Consider the following 17071-nt stretch of genomic DNA (forward strand, 5'->3'; position numbering starts at 1 on the left):
AGAGAAATGATCCTTAAGGAACTGTACTGCATACTAAAGTTTAATTTTACTATAGAAAAGATAACAAAAACAAGTAATTTTAATATTTATTCCTCTTTTGGGATTTTAATTTGGCAAAATCTTGAATTTTCTTAACATTTAGTTGCTTAGCTCTTCTTGACTCTATTGATAAAAGAGCCAAGTTTATGAGTCTAATTTGGGACATAGTAGATCGTAGCTAATTTTTAATAAGTTTCAGTTTGCTGAATGACCTCTTAGCTGTTGCAAGTGTCACTGTAACAGTTAAAAACAAAACACATGTAGTACAGATGTCTTGTAGACCAGCTGTAATCATATGATTTTTTTTTTATTTTGATGAAGTTAATTTTGTTGGCCATACTTTTCAGGTACCTATATTTATACATTTGCAGAATGCCGTACTCATAACACAACTGACATGCATATTTGTGTCTATCGTTTCAAACACGTTGTAAAAGTTGTACTTACTACTTTTGACTAGAAAAGTAATTAATTCTGATCAACTTCACATTGTAACAGACTATCACAGATTACTATGCCACTTTAGTTTTGAAATGTCACTACGCGCAATTTTTGACAGAAATGACTGATTGCGAAACCTTGTAAGAATGTGTTCAGAAACATTATTAGCAAATTCGCACTGACAGTGTTCGGTTTATCGCTAATTATGTTTTATTTTAAAGCACACAGAACAAGTCTAAATCAATGCCCGGGTTACTCAAGTAATATTTGGACTTCTTTTTTTTCCTTTGTATTTATTATTTACTTATTAGAAAGAAAAAAAAAATTTATTTCCGTGTGATGCAGGGCCCCCCGAATGCTGGGACCCATGTGATGTCACATACTACACACATAGTAGTTACACCCCTAATCATTTAACAGCTTTGAAGCGCTATAGTTAAAAGAACAAACTCCCACTGTTTTATGCATCATTGGAATGTTTAGTAGACTGGAATTCTGAGATCATAACACTCTTTGGCTTGAATGTCCTGATAAATTCAGAGATGGCTCTATGCCATTAAAAGCTTTATATGTAAGAAGAAGGATTTTGAAATGGTCCTAACCCAAGTTTGAAGCTAGCATTGTTGACATGCTTCCTAGTTCTTGTGATGATTTTTGCAGTAGCATTTTTAGATAAAAAAAATTTGAACAACTGCTGAATAATGCATTGCAGTAGTCAGTCATACTACAAATAAAGGTGTTGGTTAATTTTTTAGTTCTAATATATTTAGAAATTATCTTATGATTCATTACAGTAAAAAGCTTGGTGTTTTATTATTTCATGAACATTACAGATTCTTTTCTATAGATAAAGTATAATGAATAACTATAAGAAAATGATAGTCCAGTTCCTATTGCATCAGCTGTTAGTGTGTACTGGAGAGTAATGTCTGCTATATAGGTTAATTTTTAAAAATGCAATGAAACTTTGGCTAGTCTTTGCTTAGGGACATTTACAACTTGAAAGATCATATAACACCATTTGTTAAGTGGAGTAGTGAGGAGAATTTCATTGATGATAAGAGCACATGGGCCATTTTATGACTTTATTTGTCTGAAACAGTATTTTGCATTTCTTTGAAATACTTTGTTCATGTCAGCCTTTTCTTAGTAACAGGAGTATGGATTGTGCCTGAGCTTTTTCATTGGTAAATGGGCCATAAAGTGCCCAGCAGATGTTCCAGGAGCTTCAGAGCCATAATAAAAAGAGGCATACAAAAGCATAGTCTCTCTTGCCATTTCTCCACCTTGAGAAGACCAACTTTCTCTCGGCAGCCATGTTGGACCTATTTAGATGATGATGATCTGTAGGGAGCTAACCAGAAATGACATGATCAGAAAAGAATCAAATGTAATAGAGTATGGGTTTTCCAAAACTCACATTTGTATTTTGTTTAATATTTAGGATATATTTCTCTATAATGCATAATAAATAAAAGTGTAACTCTTTCTCTGGTTTATTCTTTTATTGTGTCTAAGTAGCCTGGTGTTATACATTTAAAAGGGAAGGGAGAAGTGCTGAACTACAGTGTGGTAATAGAATGAGATTTGAAGATTTTTGTTAAGGTATACATTAAAAAAAAAAAGAGTATAAAGGGGAGAATAGGGTCACCCTAGGAGTGTAACACGACAAAGCAACAGGAATGTCACTGATCAAGTCATGTGGAAATAAGGGGTACATCCAGGTAAGCTAAAAGGGTCATGGCCAATAAATTAAAGTTGAGGTTTGTATTTTAATACATTCTTGCAAGTGGAAATTTTAAACAACATGAAAAAAAAGTAATACAACAGCTGGTTCTACTTTAAATGATTAAAGTAGTGGACATGTCAGTATCCTGCAGATTAAACAAAAAAAAAAAAAAAAAACTCATTAGCTCAATAACACTGAAAGAAAAATAATTATCTTAACAACGCATCCTCAATATTTAAATTATTATTAGGCCCTTGTAATAATTGACTAGCCCAAAATGATACTAAAATTCAATCAGATATAATCATCTTTAAACATTGATTCCTGTTTACTGTGGTCCTCACCAACACATGCAGAGGATGCAATATCGGCTCCAAGCACAACAACAGAGTTTTTTCAAAACTGGAAGCTGACTATAATGACATTTTTAGTGAGCTAGAAGCAAACATGAAATGAGTCATCAATCAATTCATAAATCGTAGGTGAACAATAGAAGAAAATATTTTTTAAGTTTTAATGTAAATCCATGAGGCTTATTTTGACTTTGAATGAAATCTGCCCTTTCAACGCCTAGATCTACAATTATGGTCTTATGTTTATCTTTGAAGTAATTTTTTGCTGCATCTGTGTTTCCAAAAAGACTCCAGTTGCAAGGACTATTATTATTGTAACAGTATTATGAGCGACAACAGCAGTAGCAAGGAGTGTATCCAATGTACAGAATATTTGACCCTTAAGCAGATTAGCCACCACCAGTACTATCAGGGAAAAGCTACAAAAATCAGACACTCTCTCAAAAGTATTAGTCATACACTGTGATGAGTGGGGGATCCTTTTTATGACAGTGAGTAAAAATGCATAGAAAATGAATGGATTCCCATCTGATCACTATGAGCTCACACTAGGTGGTGGGTGGATTTATTTTATGAAGAGGAAACACTACAAATACATGTTTTAAGCATAGAATTTTCAAGTTTTTTGCCAGATAGCATGAATTTACACTATAAATCAAAAGTAAAAAAATAAACTAATGGAATATCTCACAGTGCATTTCCACAATTATTCAAAACTTCTGTTCCATCATGTATTAAATGGTTTTTTTTAATATATAAATAAAAGCATTGCTATGGTCCTCTGCTGATAAATCTGTCAATACCATTTACTATCTCTGATGCCATAAGTGTTGTCAATAGCAGACTACTGAATTCATCCAACTTAAATTATTATTTATGTTACAGCCACTTATTCTTTGGCCCCCAAATATTTATAAGTCAACACCCACAGTAATATCATGTGTTTATTTTGTTATATAATTTCATTTCAGATTATGTTTAGTGTTACAATATTCTATTTGTATGCAAGCATTGGTAGTAGAAATTTATTATAAAAAACTTTCATTGGTTGATACATTATCTTGTTCTGACTTCTCTGCAGATTTGATTGCTATGCTGCTTCTGTCACGTGAGATTTAATTAGTCATAATTGTTAAAGGAGTTATTTTGGCAGTAGAATTGTTGCTTGGACAGTGTTTGTATTTTACATTTTGCTTAGTGTTCACTTTGTTCCCTCACTTTGAAGTTTGTGGACTGTTGTCTGACAGTGGTCAGAAATAAGATCAGAATATAACTAAAATACCAAAGGCCCAAAATAGAGTGAAGCATTATTGCTATCAGAAAAAGCAATTATCAAAGCAAACCATATGAAAGCCTTAGTTATTAAGTGCTGCATTTTCTCCAAATTAGGAAAAGAAGTATCCAAAATATATTAGATGATGGCTATTCTTTGAAATAAGGATTTTTTCACAGCTTAGTGGACATTGTTTCTAATTACTGGTGCCTTTTTTAAGGACTTTTCCTGCCTTTCTTCAGCCTTTTGACACTCTTGGAAACCTTAACTAGATTACCCAAGTCAGAATAAATAATTTTGCAGATAATTTCTCATTAAGGCAAGTCAAGTCGGAGAGCACTGCCGCACCCACTACAGGATGAAACAACTTGGCAACCCACCAGGCAGACACGATCCAGTTCCAACCCTCCGGAGAATGACCCTTTATCTGCCGCGAGCCAGGTATTACGTGGGCGACCCCTTGACCTGGTCCAGCCACTCGGGTCCCCAACAATGAGGATCTTATGAGCTGGATCACCCTCGGGAAAACGCGCCACATGGCCGTAGTGCCGTTAACTGACGCTCCCTCACAATGCAGGGTAATGTGCCTCATTCGGGACTCCATGAGCAACTGCTCATTCGAAACAAAGTCAAACCAGCGGTACCCAAAGGAGTTTCAGTCTTTGTCTCAGGTCACTGGATAGCGTCCATGTCTCCCAACCATATAGCAAGACAGGGCAGCACCAGGAATTTAAGACTTGGACCTTCGTCCTTTTGCATAGATATCGGGAGTGCCACACACCCCTTTCCAGCGACCTCGTGACCCCCCCATGTTCTCCCAATCCGCCTACTGACTTCATAGGAAGAGTCACCAGAGACATGAATGTCACTGCCAAGGTAAGTAAACCTCTCGACAAGGTCGACACTCCTCTCCGCAAACAGACACACTGCTAATGACTGTGCCCAAAAGGTCATTAATACGGCCTGGATCTTGGTTTTTATCCAGGACACTCGCAAGCCCAGACACTCAACTCCTCACTCAGTTTCTCGAGTGCCCCGATCAGAGCCTTAATTGACTCTCTGAAGACCACAGCATCGTCAGCAAAGTCAAGATCCGTGAGTCTTTCTTCAACAGATGCCCCACAGCTGCTGGACCCCCACATCCGTGCCCCAACACGCAGTCCATACAAGCATTGAACAGAGTAGGAGCAAGAACACATCCTGACGAACCCCAAAATCAACTGAGAAAAACCCAGATGTTTCTGCCTCCACTCTGCACAGCATTCACAGTACCAGTGTACAGGCAGGCCATGATATCCAGCAACCTCGAGGGGATCCTGCGAACCCTCAGGATGTCCCACTGGGCAGCTTGATCAACTCAGTCGAACGCTTTATGAAAATCGACAAAGGCTGCAAAGGAACTCTGCCGATATTCGCGTTTACGCTCCATGGGAACCCTCAGTGCCACGATGCAGTCAATGGTAGATTTCTTAGGCGTAAAACCAGACTGTTCCGGTCACTGGTAGGTGAGGCAAGGTGATCACGGGTCCTATTGCGGATGACCCTAGCAAGGACCTTACCCGGCACGGAGAGCAGTGGTAGTCCCCCTGTAGTTGTTGCAATCCAGGCGATCACCCTTCCCTTTCCAGATATGGATGTCAAGTCCCGTTTTCCAGTCAGTTGAGATGATTCCAGTCTCCCAAATGGAAGCAAAGATTGCTTGCAATGCCAGGAGGACAGCCTTACCACCAGCCTAGCGAAGTTCACCCCCGGATATCACACATCCCTTGCAGCCTTTCCTCCCCTCAGGTGGTTCACCACCTGTGCAATCTCAGTGAGATTGGGTGGTTCACAGCTAATTGGGAGGATCAGCCTCAAGGGACCGTGGACCCAGAGATATCCAACGTCCTAGTCAGAGGATCAGCTTTGAACAACTGCTCAAAGTAGCCAGCCCAGCGGATCACAACTGCAGTGTCATCCATTAGGACCGTTCCATCAGCCGCCCTGACTGGGTCTCTCCGAGGAACAGATTCAGATGAGCGTAATGCTTCGATTCCTCTGTAAGCAGGACGTGGGTCGCTAGACCACAGATGGGGTGTAACTTGCTCACAGATTCCTCTAACAAACGCCTCTTTATCTGCCCTCAGAGCCCTCGCAGCCAGCCTTCTCAGTTCCCAGTACAGGACCAGAGTTGCCATTGGAGGCCGTGTGCTGCGACTCCTCTTGATGATATCCAGGGTGCCCTGCGAGATGAAACACCTCCTTCTGAGAACACCGGTAACACCATCACAACCCTCAGCAACCTTCAGGGTCTTGTCACGGAAGGTCTCCCACATCACATTAGGATCGTCAGTCATATCCAAATCTGCAAGTTCCCCACACAAACTGCATGCAAACCCATTAGAAATTTTCTCATGTAGTTATTGAAACTAATGCCTGATCATTTTAAAAGCATAGTTGTTTATTTTATTGTATATGTCCAAATTTGTTCAGAAATATAATGCAGAACAAAATTGCTTAATACGTATGCATATATAGGGAGATTCATTCGCAAGAGTCCTTGAATATTCTGTAATAACTCTCGCTAGAACAAAGCAATCTGAACGAAACAACATACAATGAGCTCCTTGGTATATGGTACTTTTGATCAAGCCGGGTTTCCTCTTCGTCTGAGTGATGAGGTAGGGTGCCGGACAGCCATCGCAACATTTAACCTCCGTTTGCAACTTCTGGGTGCATACCGCCCGTATCCTTTCACTTAGTCACTCGATTTCTAATCAGGATGGTGGTGTACAGTATTGAGCAGTACGTCTTCATGGAGCGAATCTATTGGGTCACAAATTCATTTAACACTAGAATTACCAGAGTCTACGAAAAAACTCGTAGATCCGGCCCACCTTAAAACCGTACTCACCTCTCTTTTGTCTTCTAAATGTGCCGATTTGGAGGAGCAGCGAGCAGCCGGCTAGTTCCGTCGCAGAACGTTCACTAAGTTTTTTCCAGCTCATGGCTTGTTTGATATCTGGGAGTGACTGAACTGCTGGAGTTTTAGAATAGAATAATAGATCGCTATTTGGAATACATGCATTTCATGCGTGTTCCGTTTCTACAGTAATCTGTGTAAACACATTGCTATAAAACAGAAACTTTTTCATATTTTAGTAATAAATGTTACAAAAATGTAGAATGTGTAAAGCCAAGTTTCCTAAGATCAAATAAACACTTCCACAAAAGCTTCACACACCATATAACAGTTTCTGTGGCGTAGAATGCTTAAGGTTTGCTTCTCAGACCAAGTAGCTTTTTCTCTGCCTCACAAACATGAGGTTCAATTCCCTGCTGGGGATAAAGTGTTACTTCTTTTTTTTGTTTTTAACCTCAAACGGACATAAAAGTTTTTATTTCTATTTTTTTCTGACCTTACTTGGAAATTCAGTTTATTTTTAGTTTAAATTTAGTTATTGGTTTCACAAAGACATTTCTATTTTATTCTATTTTATTTTTATAACTATTAGTTTTCAGGTTTCAGTAATTATGGCATGGTGCTACTATGAGGTTAGTTTTGTGTCACAATCAGACAGAACTGTACACTTAAAGGATCTGGATATAATATGAGTTTAATATTAGGTGGAAGCTTACTACTTGACATGGTTTACTATCCTGATGTTGTTTTTTGTCAGATAAAAACAAGGCATAATCAAAACAAGACACTGAATATGAACAATTGTATGCAATTTTATAATTTTTAAAATATTTTCTATGTCGGTTTGTGCTGACTGTTGGTGCTTTTTAACTTCTCCTTTTATTGGTCCACAGTAGGCCAATTTGTAAAGAAATGTAGGTGATTGTAAAGGTTTGAGGTTTTTTTTTTTTTTTTGTTTTGGTTTGTTTTTTACTCTAAATGTCTATGAAATGGCAGGTGAATTATTGTCAACAAAAAGCAGGCACCTGAGAAATAAACTGAAACGTTACTCACTCAAGATTTTCCAGTCCATACGGTAAAGGTTTTCTGACCAGCACATTCAGATTTCAGGAGTCTGAATACATCTTGATATACAACAAGCACAAAGAAAGGCACATTGTAAATCGCTTTATATTCCACACTATTTACGTGTACTTGGTTCGGCTCGCTCTGTCACCGCAAATGCTATATGAACACCCCACCCTCCATCACCAGCGAGTCATTCACTGGATGAATATATGCAGGCGGCTCATGGTTACTTTCTGTTTTAGAGTTAGAAGTTACAAGTGTTAACGACTAGCGGCAAGAATAATCTTCAAAAATGAAAACTAAAAATATTTTATTTCTGTTCAGTGTTTCCAGCTACTTTAATAGTTTTGTTAGTTTTAACTTTTCATTTTGGTTTTATTTTATTTCAGGTTACGAAAATGGTTTTTTTTAATTGTTTGTTTTGATTTTAGTTTTCTTTAACTATTTTGTAGCTGCGTTTCTTCCAAATTTACTAAAGTTCAGCAGCTCTAACATAAGAATGGGATTCAAACAAAAGCCTAATGCGCTAAAATGATTCTAGAGACAAATATCTTTGCTTTTAAAAGTTTTATTTAAAATTCAAAGTAAAACTTTACACAAAAAAGAGAAAATTAACATAGCAAAAAATGGGAAAAATTCTTGTTAAGAAAAGTTCTGTTCAAAGCTTAAATCTTTTTATATTTCAAATCGTTACAAATCACTTCAAAACGTTGCTGAGCCATTAAAAAAAAGGTCAGAAAACTGTATGCCTATCCCATTTCTAAGCTGAAAATGGGTCTTTCAAGTCCCTGTGTACTGGGACCTATTCTAAACAACAAACTGACACAATTAACACACTGTATCTCAGTGTATAGCAAGAAAGTTCTATCTCTGACTAACTTATAGGGGGGAAAAGACTATACCCTTGTCTAGAACTATGAAAGAATTTATATTCTGTTCAAATTAAGCAAATTCTAATATGAGTTTAACTAATTTGAGTTTAACTCAAAGTTTTAACTTTCTAAGATTGGCTCTTACAACTATAATAACCTTGATTTGAAGGAAAATATCCAACGTGAAATTGCTACTATTCCTCCTGAGTTGCTTACCGATATGTTCAGGAACATGGAGCTCCACGTCAAAATGTGTCTGGGAGAAAACAGAAATCACTTCAGGCATCATATATCTAGCAGATCATGGAATTTTGCATAGTTTACTGTCAAATAAAGCAAAGAGTATGCGACATGTGTTTTGCCCTCATTTGGGCTCATCAGGCATACACACTCTACTTCTCCCCTCTCGGGGAATCGAAACTCGGACGTCAGCGTCAAAGACGAAGCCCCTTTACGCTGCGCCATGGCGTGTGGTTTCTTTATTTGACAGCCTGTATGTCCGGAGTAATTACATTCATTGCATTCGTAGTCTGAGTCTCGACGAGCTGAATTGTGGTGGGTGGTTACCTACCAGGTAACGCTTGTGGTTGGTCTGCCATTCGACAAACCATCCGCCATGATGGCCCCTCTTTCAGTTGCGAGAAGCAGATCATGGAATGTTGCATAGTTTACTGTCAAAGTAAACCAAAGAGTACGCGACACATATTTTCGCCCTCATTGGGCTCATCAGGCGTACACACTCTACTGCTCCACTCTCAGGGAATCAAACCTCGGATGTCAGCATCTGAGACGAAGCCCCTTTACGGCTGCGCATGGCGTGTGGTTCATTTATTTGACAGCCTGTAGGGTCCCGGAGTAAATCACATTCATTGCATTCGTAGCTCTGATATATATGTGTATGTATAGTATATGGTATGGTATATGTGTATGTGTATATATATATTAATATATATATATATATGTATGTATTTTCTGTGGCCAGGTTGGAAACACTATTAATGAAACTGGATAGTGACCCCACCATAGAGACAAGAACCAAACTGTCCATCATAATAATAAGACATAATGCACCTAATATCACTTTGCCAAAAAACTCACTTTCATTTCAACGGAAAGTATTACACACAGAAAGAAGACATGCCAATGGGATCACCGTAATCTGGACTCCTAGCGGAACTGGTAATGCAACGATTTGAAAAACATAGCTTTATCCCAGATTACACCCAAAATTTGGATACGCTATGTAGACGACACATTTCGTCATACTAAGAAAGAACCAGCTGAATGAGTTCTACAATCATATCAACACAATATTCCCTGTCTACCAGTTCACAATGGAAAAAAGAAATCAACCGACACATTCAGCTTCCTGGACATTTACATCAAAAGAAATAGTGACGCCACCCTGACCACAAGTGTTTACCGCAAACAGTGCTACGCAGACAAGATTCTACACTTCTCCATAACCACCCGGTATCTCAAAAAGGAGCTGCGTGAAAACCCTATTCAAACGAGTCCACACTCATTGTAATACCAAGAAAACAAAAATTAATGAGAGAAGCTATCTCTTCCACCTTTTTCACCTCGAACGGATACTCAAAAACATTCATTATTCGGAGTCTACACAGCAGACGCCAAAGGAAGCAGCATACAATAGACTTAAATCAGAACCCCCACCCCACCTGGCATTCACTCCCTTATCACCATAATGTGTCAGAAGGCACTACTGCAACGCACCCTGACCAAGTGGGGCATCAGAATAGCACATAATCCCACGATAGCTCTGCCTAGTCGTCACACACTGCGCGTCGCGTGTGGGGCGAGGGAGGAGGGAGGCGGAGGAGTCCATAAGCAAATCCGATCAGCCCGAAACACGAAACGCAGTTAAATAGTATTCCATGCATGTCTTGCTCAGACTGTATACATAGGACAAAAAACGTCTAAAAGAATCTCAAACGCGTGTACAGGAACATCACAACGCTGTCAGAAGAAGGACGCACTATCTTTGATATATGCCACATACTAGATTCTGACAGACACTGCATTTCAACTGGGACAACGAAAAAGTAAAATTTATGGCCAGTACTAAAAGTGCCAGAGAGTTGGCCAGAGTCTTGGCTATCAGATGAAAACGCCATCAACAGACACTTGGACATAAATCCAGCATATGCCAACTTAAGAAGGACATGTACACAATAATTAAACTATACAAACCCCCCTTGATCATACTAACTTAGTCACCTCCACCCACCCCCCACTGAATGTGTTGCTATATAGTGCCTTTGATTCTTGTAAGTCTAAGCATTATCCTTGATGAAGACCCCTGATAGGGGTTGAAAGCTCAGGAATAAAATAAAAAACTATTTTATGATACGCGATTCTTTTTTCTCCCTTCGTGGATCTCCAGCTGCAAATATGCAAACCGTATCATAGACCTTCTCTTCTATATATATATATATATATATATATATATATATATATATATATATATATATATATGACAGGGCTATTCAATTGGCGGCCCGCGGGCCACATGCGGCCCAGAATCAACCTCCGAGTGGCCCAGCCCGTGGTTCCGCCTATAGATAATAAATTAATATATATTATTCATAAATTGTTATTTAATATAATGTAAATATATATATAAATTATATTAATATAAATATATAGTATATTAATATAAATATAAAGTATTTATTATGTCTATGGTCCCGCCAAAAACGCGCATTCCTACGTAAATTACGTAGCCTGCAACACGCAAACAATGCAGAGCGTGCCGGTAGTAGCTTAGATTACTATCAATATGTCTTTCTCAACACTGAAACGTAAAATTGCCAATGAAAACCGTAAGTTTAACCCTGCCTGGACTGACAAATACTTGTTTATTTTACAGCCACATCCAAACACCAAACCGATGTGTTTAATTTGTAATGAGTGCGTTGGAGTATTTAAAGATTACAATGTGCGGAGGCATCATGTTGAGAAACACCACACTTTTCGCACCAATTTTCCAGAGGGATCTCAAGAGAGGGCTGCAGAAGTGCAGAGTTTGATTGCATCTTACAACCGGAGCAGTACTACCATGGTGCGGTCATTCACAGCCCAAGACAGAGCTACTGCAGCATCCCTTCATGTTTCCTGGATACTGGCAAAAAAGAAAAGGCCATTCACAGACTCTGAAACTGTGAAGGACTGTATGCTGGCTGTCGTGGATGAGGTGATAAAAGACGATAAAATTAAAATGAGCGTGGTATCTGCTATAAAAAACGTACCCCTGTCAGATACTTCAAACATTCGTAGGGTTGAAATTCTTGCTGCAGATGTGTGTGAAACGCTGTTAGGAGACCTGATGAAAGCTGATACTATGTCTATAGCAGTAGATGAGTCCACAGACAAAACTGATACTGCTCAGTTGTGCATATATGTCCGTTTTTTTGATGGCAAATGCTTCCGGAGGAGCTGCTCGGCCTACTGCCGTTAGAAGGACACACAACTGGCGATATAGTCTTTGGGAAAATTTCCGCCTTTTTTAAAGACAGTGGTCTGGATATGAAGCGTGTGCGCATGCTTGTGACAGATGGGGCTCCGTCCATGACAGGGAAAGTGAATGGTTTGGCAGCACGTTGGTCCGCTGTTGCACCTCAGTTGATCTTCCTTACACTGCATTGTGCATCAGGCGGTGTTTGCGCAAAACTAAGCGGGGCGCTCAAAACGACAATGGACAGCGTTATGGGCTATAATTAATTTTATTCGCTCCACATCAAGCCTCCAACATCGCTTATTCCCGCATTGCTGCTGTCAAAAATGTCTGCAGAGCACCACGACCTTCTTTGCATAATGACGTGAGGTGGCTGTCCAAAGGCAAAGCACTGGGAGCATTTCTGCGGTCTCAGAGAAGAGATCATAACTTTCCTCCGTGGCAGCAAGCAAAAAAAGGCAGAAACGCACTTGAGTCGCATACTGACGACAACTTCATGGCCGATGCCTGCTTTCTGAGCGACATATTCAAACACCTGAACGATCTCAATTTGGGGGACTACAAGGCAGAGACAAAACTGTCATCGACCTTGTGGAACAGATGCGCGCATTCCAAGTTAAACTGGACCTTTTCGCAAATGATTTGAGCACAGGCCGAATGCTGCATTTTCCCGACACTCCGCAAATGCATCTCATCATCAAGGTGACTTATCCGCCAGAGCTAAGAAACTGGTCCCTTCCATTGACGAGGGGGAAATTCACACTCGAACTTGTTGACATGCAGTCATCTGTAACCATGGCACAGGAGCTTTCCACCAACGGGCCTGAAATGTTTTGGACTGATGTCAACGCACATCAGTTCCCTAACATTAAGAAAGTAGCGATAGTCATGCTCAGTATGTTTGAATCAACATATACATGTGAGTCAAGTTTTTCACACATGAACTCCATAACAAGCAACTCTCGTTGCTCCCTGACTGACCATACTCTCCACCAATGCCTTCGAATTGCATTGACAACTTACGAGCCTAAAGTCACTGCTCTCGTTCAAAACAAAAAATGTCACTTCTCCCACTAAGTCAGCAGGGTAACTGTAGCCTACAATACATCAATATAATGTGGGATGCGTAACAGAGGCATGCCTAATCACACATGGTGATTTAAAATATGTTCCCTCAGTGTTGTTATAGTTGTGAATACTGTGCACTTTTTATTTTATGCACTTTGAGATGTTCCTGGGTCTAAATGTGTGCAAGTTGGTTTATTTTGTTTCAAAAGGAAACAATGTTATTTCTAATAGCCTACTACTGTGCTCTAGTTTGTTTTATGCACTTTGTGATCAGATAGGTCAGATATGTAGCCTAGGTCAGTTTTTTTTTCTTTTGTAAGTGGAAAAAATAGAGGGGCTACCTCAGATTCTGTTAATTCAGCTCTTTTTGTAGTGCACCTTGTGCTCTGCAAACTGACCAAAGTTAAAAGAGAAACCACGAATAAACCTTATATTTTTCAATAAATTTGTTTGTGTTGGTTTTTAAAATTTGTCATTACGAGCTGCTTTGCCGCTAAAAATGATTGGCCCAGCTAACCTTCTTGGTTTGACAATCTGTGCCCAACTGAATTTGTAATTGAATAACCCTGATATATGATATATATATATATGATATAGATATATATATATATATATATATATAATATATATATATGATATATACAGTAATCCCTCCTCCATCGCGGGGGTTGCATTCCAGAGCCACCCGCGAAATAAGAAAATCCGCGAAGTAGAAACCATATGTTTATATGGTTTTTTTATATTGTCATGCTTGGGTCACAGATTTGCGCAGAAACACAGGAGGTTGTAGAGAGACAGGAACGTTATTCAAACACTGCAAACAAACCATTTGTCTCTTTTTCAAAAGTTTAAACTGTGCTCCATGACAAGACAGAGATGACAGTTTCCGTCTCACAATTAAAAGAATGCAAACATATTTTCCTCTTCAAAGGAGTGCGGTTCAGGAGCAGAGTGTCAGAAAGACAGAGGAAAGCAAACAAATCAATAGGGCTGTTTGCTTTTAAGTATGCGAAGCACCGCGGCACAAAGCTTTTGAAGGCGGCAGCTCACACCCCCTCCGTCAGGAGCAGGAGAGAGAGAGAGAGACACAATCAAAAAGGGCTCTGTGGGGGCCATATACCATCACTTCCGAGGACTTCTTGTTCTTTTTTACGCTGACAGTCGTTCTTAATGACTTTGGCTATATGTTTGGGGTCGTTATCCTGCTGCAGAATAAATTTGGGGCCAGTCATACGCCTCCCTGATGGTATTGCATGATGGATAAGTATCTGCCTGTATTTCTCAGCATTGAAGACACCATAAATCCTGACCAAATCTCCAACTCCCATTTTGCAGAAATGCAGCCCTAAACATTGAAGGAACCTCCAGCATGATTCACTGTTGCCTGCAGACACTCATTATTGTACCGCTCTATCCAGCCCTATCAACGAACAAACTGCCTTCTGCTACAGCCAATATTTTCAAATTTTGACCTCTCAGTCCAGAGCACCTTCTCTGCCATTTTTCTGCACCCCAGTTCCTATTTTTTCGTGCATACTTGAGTCACTTGGCCTTGTTTCCACGTCGGGAGGTATGGCTTTTGGCTGCAACTCTTTCATGAAGACCACTTCTGGCCAGACTTCTCCGGACAGTAGATGGGTGTACCTGGGTCCCACTGGTTTCTGCCAGTTCTGAGCTGATGGCACTGCTGGACATCTTCAGATTTCGAAGGGTAATAAGCTTGATGTGTCTTTCATCTGCTGCACTAAGTTTCCTTGGCCGACCACTGCATCTACGATCCTCAGCGTTGCCCGTTTCTTTGTGCTTCTTCAAAAGAGCTTGAACAGCACATCTTGAAACCCCAGTCTGCTTTGAAATCTTTGTCTGGGAGAGACCTTGCTGATGCAGTATATAACTACCTTGTGTCTTGTTGCTGTACTCAATCTTGCCATGACATGAAACTGTCATCCACAACCTCCCCTTGGTAGCAGAGTTTGGCTGTTCCTCACCCTGTTTTAAGCCTCCTACACAGCTGTTTGTTTCAGTTAATGACTGTGTTTCAACCTACGTGTGACATTGATGATCATTAGCACCTTTTTGGTATAATTGGTTGATCATACACCTGACTATAATCCTACAAAATCCCTGAACTTGTGCAAGTGTACCTATAAGAATTGATGCTGGTTTGAAGGCAAAAGGTAGTAACACCAAATATTGATTTGATTTAGATTTTTTCTTTTTGTTTCGCATCACTTTGCATTTCGTAAAGTTGATGATAATAATCATTATTTATATTACTGAAAGCATTTTTTCACACCCTACCTAAAAACTTTTTGCACAGTACTGTATATATGTATGTATGTATGTATTATGTATGTATTTTTTTTTCCCCCTGAACAGTTATTACAAAACAGATATAAATAATTTTGTAATAATTGTTTGCAGTAATACTGTTATAGGGATCAGTGATTTTTTATTTTAGAATTCTGTATTTCTGCTTTAATTTCCTTGGGACTAAAGTAGAAGTTTATTTCCCCCGATAGGTGAGACAGCAGAGTGGAGGGAGAGGTTGCACAGAAGTCATCAGAATTGGACCAGTACTTACAAAGAGTTCATGAGCTTGAAGTAATGTACCGTAATTTGGAGGAGGCTTTGGATGATGAAAGGCAAGCCAGACAAGATGAGGAGACAGTCCGCATACTTCAATCAAGGTAAGGTATTTTTTTTACCTGCACCTGTCCATCCCCACCAAGAAAAATGCCATTAGTCTTATGTTTCCTCAACATATTTCATATACAATGTATGTTGAGCAGATGTACACGTTAGAGTGAATAAATTAGTATAACAGCAACTTATTTTTTTCTTGGTCAGCCCAAAATGACGCATGGAATGCCTCAAAGTTTTTAACAGGACCAGTTTTTTCTCAGCCCCCCAGGCTTGACACTCTAAGGTGATGTGAAAAAAAAACTCCCGATAAATAAACCTTGTAGGGAAAAAAACAATGAAAAAAATTTGGGAAAGGCAATTTAGAGAGATAACCATTGCACTTCCATCCAACTTGGGAGGGGTTTTCAAAAATATTGTTAACATAAAGCACAAGTAATAAACATAGAGCTAGATGTCCAATCTATCATTACCCACCTCAGAAATGCAATAGTACAAACAAATTCTTGTACAACGCTCCTTACCAAGTGCCAGGCGTGGAGATCCACAGCAACTCTCCAGTCAATATGCAAGAATAGATTATACCACTCACTAAATAAAGAACTGTTACATATAAGTATACAGATTTGTTAATTATACATCAAAAACCAAAAGTAGGAAACCTATTTAACATAAATGATAAACAACAATATCTGTCCATCAGCTAACTGTAGAACCACTGTTAGATTGTAGAAAAGGAGTCAGACAAGACAGACACAGAGTCCTGGAAATCTCGGTCAATAACCCACCTCCCACTACTGGCCATTTTACAGGGTCAGTGTTGGTCCGGCCCATCATATGAAAAGATCTTTCTTTCCATTGATTCCAGTGCTCCTTTATCTTAGAGGACTTTTCCATAGGCAGGCAAACAAGTTAGCAGTAGAGCAGTGACATCAAATGCCACATGTGGATATCCTCTTTAATAAAATCCCTGTGTGCGTCCATGTGTCCGTGTGTGTCTTCTGGTGAAGTGTGCATGCGCAGGGCACTCTTTAATAAAGGACATCATTGCTGGGGAGAGTGCTGATTGGGTACTCACAACCGTGCACATAAAATCCGTTTCTGGGGAGACGCCACACATACAATAATCAGCTGCACACCAGCACAGATTAAAATACTTGCTGGGGAACTGCACAGTACTTGCTGGGGAGATGACACAGCTACGA

General features: G+C 39.4%; 1 protein-coding gene across 1 annotated transcript in view; it reads left to right on the forward strand.

Annotated features, from left to right (window-relative positions):
- swap70b (switching B cell complex subunit SWAP70b) overlaps positions 1 to 17071 on the forward strand; it is a 265399-nt gene that overhangs the window by 185636 nt on the left and 62692 nt on the right. Inside the window, 1 exon segment of the mRNA XM_051922050.1 lies at positions 15758 to 15913. Coding sequence (XP_051778010.1) covers positions 15758 to 15913 — 156 coding nt within the window.

Source organism: Erpetoichthys calabaricus, chromosome 2, assembly GCF_900747795.2.
Source record: "Erpetoichthys calabaricus chromosome 2, fErpCal1.3, whole genome shotgun sequence".
In the NCBI taxonomy this organism is placed as follows: domain Eukaryota; kingdom Metazoa; phylum Chordata; class Cladistia; order Polypteriformes; family Polypteridae; genus Erpetoichthys; species Erpetoichthys calabaricus.